Source organism: Borostomias antarcticus (assembly GCF_949987555.1).
Source record: "Borostomias antarcticus genome assembly, chromosome: 24".
NCBI classification, from domain to species: domain Eukaryota; kingdom Metazoa; phylum Chordata; class Actinopteri; order Stomiiformes; family Stomiidae; genus Borostomias; species Borostomias antarcticus.
In genome coordinates, this window is record NC_140257.1 from 16,654,195 (window position 1) to 16,664,194 (window position 10,000).

At 46.3% G+C, this 10,000-nt stretch overlaps 1 protein-coding gene across 1 annotated transcript in view; it reads right to left on the reverse strand.

The window, feature by feature from the left end:
- Window positions 1-3,862, reverse strand: part of tnn (tenascin N) — a gene marked incomplete at both ends in the record, with an annotated part of 30,706 nt that extends 26,844 nt beyond the window's left edge. The window contains 2 exons of the mRNA XM_084458334.1: window positions 2,645-3,019; window positions 3,466-3,862. Of these exons, the coding sequence (XP_084314460.1) occupies window positions 2,645-3,019; window positions 3,466-3,862 (772 nt within the window). The remainder of the gene's footprint in view (window positions 1-2,644; window positions 3,020-3,465) is intronic.
- Window positions 3,863-10,000: the final 6,138 nt, after the last annotated feature.

A 10,000-nucleotide genomic window follows, 5' to 3' on the forward strand; every position in this document is an offset into this window, starting at 1 on the left:
AAGGTCGTGAGAGAGAGGAGGCGTGCGCGGGAGCGGAGTGCTGGAGGAGGAGGAGGAGGAGGAGGAGGAGGAGGAGGAGGCGTTTTGAGAGGGGAGGAATGCACAGCAGGTTTGAGCATTGTTCCCCAGCGCTGAGGGCAGGAAACGCAATGTTTTTCTTCAATTCAGCGGGAGCTTTTCCATCCAGAGGCGGTTTAATACAGACGCTCCTCGTCGTTCCCTCCTCCCTCCCTCCCTCCCTCCCTTTCTCCCTCCCTTTCTCCCTCCCTCCCTCCTCCCTCCTCCCTCCCTCCAGACACTGCCAGTAACAATCCCCACGCTAATATCTCAGGAAGGCTGAGGGGACGAATAAATTAACATCTAAAAGCTGGAAAAAGAACACGCACAAAAAAAAGGCAGAACTCTGTGTCAACACTGATTGATAACGAGGGAAACGTGAACTTTGAAGAAGAGAATTACTGTCATAACAGAGTGATGTTCGGGCTCCATAAAAAGAAGGCATAAATTAGCGTCGGCATAAACTAGCGTCGGCACGAGCCAGGGACACGTCAGTACGGTGTTAAAAACGCTGTCACGGGGTCGCCAGCGGGCCCTCGATCAACGGGGCTCCAAACGTGTCCTGAGCCCAGCTGATAAAGACGAGAGGCGTCCAGGCGTCCATACACACGGCTCCTATGTCGTTAAGAGAGATGCTTTAATATTACAGGCTCATGCTTTTGGGAATGAGTTTTAATCACAGTGTAGCTACAGTACGCAGCGTTGCTCCGAGAGAGATTCCACGTCTTTATTTGTCACCTGTAACGTACGTGTTCAGGCACAGAGAAATATTGCTGCCTGCTCCAGGATTATACTAAATAACAGATGAACTCCAATACAATAGAAATTGTACTTATTGTGTAATTTTGAAATTGTGTAACTTGTAAATTTGTAATTTGTAAATTGAGTATTATACTCAATTTACAAATTACAAATTTACAAGTTACACATTTTCAAAATTACACAAGTACAATTTCTATACAGTATAAAAAGGTAAGACGATAGATATCATTCTGGATGGACTATGTACATGCTATATATAAATAAATAAATATATATTATATAATAACCCGGAGGGGCTATAGCTATAATAAATATCCTCGACCCAGTAATCCTTTCATGATCTGGTGTTCCTGGTGGGGGGGGGGGGTCACTCTCCCCAGGGGCGCAACACCCCGCCTTGTGAAGTCTTAGATGGCCACCGTGGTTATACCCTCGGGGGCCACATCACAGGCCTTACAGAACCTGATCCACATCACAGGCCTTACAGAACCTGATCCACATCATAGGCCTTACAGAACCTAATCCACCGCGTCTGCAGGGGTGTTGAATCGGCTTTGAGAGGCTCCGCTGAAATCCAGCGGTGTACTTTAGTGAGGCAGGCACCCATTCAAACGCCCGATTAGATGTTCCTTCTGATGACTAATCCAATATTTGCGATTAGCTGATCTTTGTCTTTGCACGCACAGCTGTATATCATTCCAGAGTCGCTAGAATTACCACTGCGAGTGTATAAAGTGAGAGAGCTTCAGGCCTGATGCTCAGATAAAAGCTGCAGATCAATATCGTTGTTCATAATCTACAGTAGACCTAAAACCAGATGGATAAATAAAAGAAAGTCTGACTGGGATTTTTTTGTTGTTTGTTCTACTTTTTTGTTCTCCTGCGCCTTCTTTACCGAGCACTTCAAAAACTGACACGTCTTTCCCTCCCGCTCCTTCTGACTGACTGCGCTCTGTTTTTATTGGACACATATCAGTGTCTCCCACACACGCACACGCACACACACACACACACACACACACACACACACACTCTCCATATTTCTGTGGGAGGAGATGCACAGTTTGACAACGCCAAGGCTGATGGGGATTACGACGGCTGACGTCGCTAGCATGCTAGCGGCTACTATGCTAGCATGCTAGAAGCTACTGTGCTAGCATGCTAACAACTACTGTGCAGCTGTGCTATGTGCTACCGTGCTACGAGCAACCTCAGAACAACAGCAGGTCTGACTTTAACACAGTAAAAACCATTAGGCGCATGATGATTGGCAGGGACATTGTTGAGGTATGAGACGGCTGCAATTACTGTCAACGTCAAACGTGTGGGATACGAATTCGGAGTGAGTTGAGCTCTGAAAACGGTTGACTGCTCATTTTTGATGCTTCTGTGTGTTTCTCAAACACACACACACACAAAAAAACTCAACCAACATCGCTTGTTAAAATGTTGATGTGGATGACAACACCTCATAACCCTGTGGGCCTTGGGAGCAGAAATATCTCCCTGGAGACTCTCCGCATTCCTGTCTGTGGATCAACAGGTCTTAGTTCTGAGGAATGACATGTGGCACCTTCTTATTCAGTAGTACGCTGCTTCGTAAGCCTTGTGAAACCTGAGAGTCTTATAGATGCAGCCAGAGGCCACATAGACTATTATGTGTATCACAACCATGGAGGCCTCTAGTACCCGACTGGTTTTTTGTCTTACTATGACTAGAGAGCACTATGAATGTCTCTGAAGCGACATATACAACGCTTCACAAGAGTCCGCTTCCAGCGGAGCCGTCTTACCATCCACGGTTCTCCGGTTCTCCGGTTCTTACCTTGGGAGCAGTCGTCCCCGAAGAAGCCGTCGTCGCAGACGCAGCGTCCGTCCACACACTGGCCGTTCCCCACGCAGTCGCCGGGGCAACGCTGGACGCTGCAGTCCTCGCCGGTGAAGTGGGCGAAGCAGACGCACTTGCCGTCCACGCAGTGGCCCTTGTCGTTGCAGTCGCCCGGGCAGGTGAGCTGGCTGCAGTCGGCGCCCGTGTAGCCCTCGTAGCAGACGCACTGCCCGTCCACGCAGCGTCCGTTGTCGCTGCACTCGTCGGGGCAGGTGGAGACGGAGCAGTCGGGGCCCTCCCAGCCGGGGTTGCACTCGCAGCTGCAGGCGTCGTGCTGGTAGGTCCCGTGGCCACTGCAGCTGGTGTCCACGCCTAGGGAACGACACGGTGAGACAAGCCTAGATAGTGTGGGATGGACTGACTGACTGACTGACTGACTGACTGACTGACTGACTGACTGACTGACACTGAGTGAGTGAGTGAGTGAGTGAGTGAGTGAGTGAGTGAGTGAGTGAGTGAGTGAGTGAGTGAGTGAGTGAGCACTTCAACAACAACAACAACAACAATAATAATAATAATAATAATAATAATAATAATAATAATAATAATATATAATATAAATATATATAAATAATAATAATAATAAACTTTATAGAGCACCTTTCATGACAAAATGCGGTCAGAAGTGCTTTATAAAAGAGACATTAAATGCAAAACATAAATATAAATTTAGACATGATAAAAAATAAGAAGATCAAATACAATGGTATAATACAATCCAATAAAATGAGAAAAAGTGAGAAAAAATGTGACCCTACCTGCTGCCCCGCCCTTCCCACAGCAGCCCTGGGAGCACTGGCTCTTCAGGTAGTTGACCTCCTCCTCCAGCCCGTTGACGCGGTACAGCAGCGACCTGAAGCTCTCCGACTCCGCGCAGTCACACGTGGGCGTCTTCAGGAGGATGTTGTGTTTGAAGACGACATCGTTCCCCGCCGAGGAGACCTCCGAGAACCCCTGCTGGTCCCGGGCCGGGGCGGCCTCCACGGACGCCCCGCAGCCGGCGTGCTGGGGCAGGTCGATCTTGTAGACGTGGCTGAAGGTGACGCCCGTCTCGGGGGGTCCCGGGGGGTCCTCAGCCGAGCAGCGCTGGGGGAGCCTGCAGGTCAAGCCCAGCAGACATAGGGCTCGGAGGAGCCAGAGGAGTCCCGCGGTCATGGCTGGGGGGGGACCGGAGGAAGGGACATATCTGGTTAAGACGCTGCACTTATACTTGGGTTTTGTTTTGAAGATTCTTGTTTTAGGGTATTTCTGCTTTATTGGGTAGGGATAGAATAGTGAGGATTGACAGGAAATGTGGGAGAGAGACAGAGAGAGAGAGAGAGAGAGAGAGAGACAGAGAGAGAGAGAGAGAGAGAGAGAGAGAGAGGGGAGAACATGCAGCAAAGGGCCTGGGTTGGATTGACCCAGGGACCCAGGCCACTGCTGTAAGGACTACACCTTCTGGTACACGCCTTAATAACCCCATGAGCCACTGCCCTGCAGTTATAGATAGATATAAAGTTACCTTTGATGTATACACACACAGCACTCTTGATATATACAGAGCACTCTTGGTTCCTCTTTGGAACATCTGTTGGACCGCAGCGTTAGCAACACCAGGGTTGTCAGTTTGTTCCCCAAATGTTCTACGTACTACTCAGATGTTCTACGTACTACGTATACGCTGAGAGTACTCAGATGTTTGAGATAGTGTGTTGAATAAGACCGACGTCAGATCCATTTGAGATAATTGAATGCTACTGTATAAGTTGTATCATGTCATGAGTGGGATATTCCTGACCTTAACATTGGGTTGTATTTACATGGGTGAGGATGCTGCCACATGTGAAGTCTAGCAGACTTTATTTTACTAGAGGAATGCATGAAGCATGTCTCCTCTCCTGTAGCAGAAACCCAGTAGTCATCACTTCCACTAAAGCCAATTCATCCCCAACCATTAATTGTGCCCAACCAACCATGAGGACTTCAAGGAGAACGCAACCTGCCCTCAAAAGATGATGTCATCACGTCTAATGATAATGATGTCATGCATCCCTCCAGCTTCCCCGGAAAGAGAAATTATAGCCCTATCAAAATAATCTGCCAGATATAGCTCCCAAAACGACTTGCCACCAACTTGGTTTGATTTAAACCTCAGGGGCGAATAAACGCTGACCTGTTCACCAGAGCGTGTCAGAATTAAACCGTGGGCTTTCAGCTGTGGAGCTGTTTAAAAACGGTCCATGCCGCAACCTCATGGTTGAAGGTTGGAACGTACAGTATGTGGTCTGTGGGTGGTGGGGGGGGGGGGGGACTTAAGAGACTGTAAGCTCTGTTGTAAAAGGCTGTGATGCCTGACAACTGGAAACTTTACAGTAGTACCATACAGTGCATTTTTTAATTATTTGCATGGGCTACTTTTAAAAGGAGAGAAGATTGGTCAGTGGAACATGCACTCACAGATGGGTTTCTACGGTGCAGAGTTCAACACATCAACTGCGATGGTCAAAACAGGACTTCACCAGTTTGTGAACGATACCGTTTTCTCTTCAACCTTCCTATGTTAGATACACATCCTAGCTTTGAGCTTGGAGAGAAAAACAGTGGGTTGAAAACCCCAATCAAAACATGACTCACTGAGCATCAAAGAACAGAGGAACAGATGGAGAATTTGAAAAATGTTGAGAGAAACAGACTCCAGCATCCCACTGGGTACACACGTCGTCAAACGTTAAACTGTCAACAAACGCAGTCCAAATCTGAACCTTTTACCTGCTGATTAGTATAACTAACATGGTCATGACTTTGACATTAGCCTCAATTGACACAGGTTCAATGTGTTTAAAGTCAAATTAGTAAACCCCAAAATATATGTGCCATTTGAATGTTTACAGTGTGACGACGCCCATGCCCTCCAACGACGACTGCTTTCGTACCACCATGGACATTCCCAGATTCAACTCTCCGTCGTCTACAGGAAGTGAAAACCTTGAGGTCAGTGAGAACGACAGAAAGACGATGACATCACTGTATCTCTGCTGCTATAAAGCCCCATTGGCTCTCTGACATAATATGACAGCACAGTGACATCAGGACCAGAGAGAGTCAATGACAGCCTTACAATAACCCACACCGCGGTGCAGCAGGCGTTATACAAGCCTGGGAGAGCTGGAGGAGCTGGCAGAGCGCTAGTCCTTAACAACTGTTTATAGATCACTGTCAGGCTTTTTTTGGTTGCTTGTAGTTTTTCCAGTTCCATTATTATGTCTCCTGGACACCAGGGATCCACCTCTTCCCTATGCAGATGGAGGGGGGGGTAGCCCTGCCACAAATAACCGTTGGACAGGAAGTCCTCCAGTGCCGTTTCCTCCCTTAGACAAGAAAGCCCGGCTTACCCAAAAAACTCCTGATAAAAAATGTACATTAATTCTTTTGTTTCAGGACGTTTTTTTTTGTTGTTTTTTTTTACTTAACTGCATTTTATTATGCCAATAATCTTCTATTCTGGCGTAAATTTTCATTGCTAGTTTTACTGTGATGAAAGTTGTTGACTTAATTTATTCTGGCAATGGTTGCGTGCTTGGTTTTTAATGCAATTTAGGTAGTAGTAGTTTTAGCATGTTTTAATTTAGGAATATATCGTGTACACATACTGTATACATTCTCAGGCCTGTCTAGATTGCGTGAACGTGTGTTTATGTGCAGGGGTGTAGTGGTAAATACAGAGGTGTGTAAACTCTGTCCAGTTCAGTTCACCCACCTTGTCTCCCAGCATTGATTAACTCAGTTGATCAGAAAATAGCTGAGTAAACTCAGCCTCATTTTAAAGAGGTGGGTGAACTGAGTTTACTTGGGTTTACCCTCCACTACAACCCTGGTTATGGACGATCAAAACTCCAAAATCGCCGTCAACGGAGGTCTGTAAAAACATCAGTGAAAAAGTGTCTCAAACAATATTTTTTTATTCTGGAAAAAAAACACACAGCATGTGGTCTGCTTGTTGGTAGTGTAGACACTTCCAGATAGAGGCTGGTTCCCCGTCAGCGTGGCGAGATAACTACCGCCCCAGGGGATCGGCTGGAGTCAGCGGTAAAATGCTGATATCCTGTCTGAGCCACTCCTAACCGCTCAAGGAAACACGGGTAATTTAAAAATTCTATAGATTCTAGAACACTCAGACACTTCTCAAATCAAATCAAAGCTTTATTTGTATAGCGCCTTTCATACACAGAGGCAACACAATGCGCTTTACAGAGAACAAGGGAGGTGGGCATAGGTCCCCCCCTACATATTCCAGAGGGAAGCATTCTAGTCCCGACCTCTGTTCACTGCAGGATCCGTCCACAGGCTGTGAGGTTTGACGGCCTTCCAGCCATCACAGCACCTGGGCAATCCCAGAGCATCAACAGACTGTGGTCCCGGAGCACTGGACGGGCAGCCCAGATAGCAAGCGGATGTGTAATGATTCTGGGTCATATATGGGCCGGACCTAAGCCACAAGGGACAGATCTGGCCTGTATATGGCCCAGATCCGCTTGCTATCTGGGACGGAGACCTCAAAGACTCAGCAAATCGGACACCCAACCCCCTGTTGGTATTGGTTCAATGAGGAACTGATACCAAAGTGGATAAAGAGAGAATTCAACAAATAGAAAGCCAATGAGCTCATCTGACAGGGGCATTTTTGGGGGATTGTTTCTGTGTGGAGAGTTGCACCCACCCACTAACAAGAACGCCTCCACGTCTGGGAATGCAATCAACCAGGGCCTCCTCCACTTGAACCAAATTTTCCCTCCAAAAATTATTTATGATAGAAGAGAGGAGGAGGAAAGAAAAGGAAAGAGAGGGAGAGAGGAAGGAAGGCAAGGTCAGACTGTGTGCAAATGCCCCCATCCCTCTCCGGAGAGCCATTAAATAACGCACAAAAGGCAGTCTGTTCCTCCAGGTCTGAACACTGGACCCAACCAACAAACCTGGGATGTGAAGAGCTGTGTCTCCCTGGAAAACTGGGCCTGGATCTGGAGGGGGGGGGGGGGTGCTTAGACCCATGAGTCCAACTTCATGCCCTCATATGTGGCCATAAACGTGCAACGCTGCTTGAATTTCCCCAGGAGGAGCAGAAGAAGAAAGAAAGCTGAATGCAATTACAGTAGGCCTGAGCTCCGGCTCTCATGTCCCCCCGGTTCTGTCTGCCAGCCAAGCCGTCCAGGAACCCAGGGCCCAGGAACGGTGATAAGGCTCACGCAGACCCACACAAGGCGCCCCGTCGTCCTCATGCAATCCTTACAGTTTCATAAACCAAGTCACTCATGGCTGCCGCTTCGGGCGGAACGTCTACATCTGCTGCTGGTTTCATCTGGGCTTCTGTCTGATCTCCGCTCCAGAACGGTAGCATTACACTGGATCAGACGCCATGCGTGACCAACAGCCCTCTTGTGGCTACTCTTCCTGAAAAGTATGAAAATAGTAATTTCCTGACTGAGTGTATCGGTTTTGGTATGACAAGGACATATCAGCAGATGCTTTCAGCAGGAGTTACTGGCGGCCATGATTGTATACGTTTAAGATGCTGCCAGGAATCATCAAGGCGCACAGCTGAGCACAACGCTCGGCCAAATGAAACCCAACGGACGATTTATCTGATCCACCATCAACAAACAACGACATCAATCTAATAGCGGCGTTTGATTGGAGGAGCCCGTCGGAGTCCAGCGTTCACGCCTAACATTCTGTACCGCGAGAGCTCCGGCACCTGAACAGCAATGGTCGCCAGTGAGTCCCGGTAATTCTCTCAGTCCAGGTCCGGCGCTGAGCACTAGTAGCACTGATATCCTGACCCCTCATCTGTTACTGGACCGTACCGTACAGAAGGGGACAGCATGGCAAAGCTCAGCACTCTACAGAACAGTGTAGTATATTATCACTCCAAAAGCAAAATGGTGCTGTATAGTACCCTTTATAACAGTAGAATAACCCTCTGATGTTCTATACAGTACCCTTTATAACAGTAGAAGAACTCTGTGATGTTCTATATAGTACCCTTTGTACCAGTAGAAGAACCCTGTGATGTTCTATATAGTACCCTTTGTACCAGTAGAAGAACCCTCTGATGTTTTATGTAGAACCGTAAGGTTCCCTTTCAGCTCTATGAGGTGGGTTTTGGAACCCTGAAGGGTTCTTTCTGATCTGAAAACTGTTCTATACAGAACCTTTTTTCAGAGGCTTCTTATATTGTTACAAAGTATTCTACAAAGCACCCTTTTGTTTTTATAGTATATAGCATACAGTAGTGTAGTATAGCATAGCATAGCATAGCATAGCATAGCATAGCATAGCATAGCATAGCATAGCATAGTATAGTATTGCCTAGTGTATAGTATAGTTTAGTGTGGTGTAATATAGTGTATAGTAGAGTAGAGTAGAGTAGAGTAGAGTAGAGTAGAGTAGAGTAGAGAATAGTATAGTATAGTATAGAATAGTATAGTATAGTATAGTATAGTATAGTATAGTATAGTATATAATAGTATAGTATAGTATAGTATAGAATAGTATAATATAGTATAGTGTAGTATAGTATAGTATAGTATAGTATAGTATAGTATAGTATAGTATAGAATAGACTAGTATAGAATAGTATAGTATAGTATATAATAGTATAGTATAGTATAGTATAGTATAGTATAGAATAGTATAGAATAGTATAGTATAGTATAGTATAGTATAGTATAGTATAGTATAGAATAGTATAGTATAGTATAGTATAGTATAGAATAGTATAGTATAGTGTAGTAGAGTATAGTATAGTATAGTATAGTATAGTATAGTATAGAATAGTATAGTATAGTATAGTGTAGTAGAGTACAGTAGAGTATAGTAGAGTATAGTATAGTATAGTATAGTATAGTATAGTATAGTATAGTGTAGAGTAGAGTAGAGTAGAGTAGAGTAGAGTAGAGTAGAGTAGAGTAGAGTAGAGTAGAGTAGAGTAGAGAATAGTCCTCCTATCCACATGCTGCACTGCATTTGATTGACAGTGAACACTGTGCTCCATCCTTGCCTGAGAGCCCATTAGGCTAGTCTGGTACTGAACCACACACTGCTCTGGGTCTGGGCCTGGGTCTGGGTCTGGGTCTGGGTCTGGGTCTGGATCTGGGTCTATCATTAGGCTAGTCTGGTACTGCTCTGGGTCTGGGTCTGGGTCTGGGTCTGGGTCTGGGTCTGGGTCTGGGTCTGGGTCTGGGTCTGGGTCTGGTACTGTTCCACACACTGCCCTGTGGCTGAGTCTGGGTCTGGGTCTGGGTCTGGGTCTGGGTC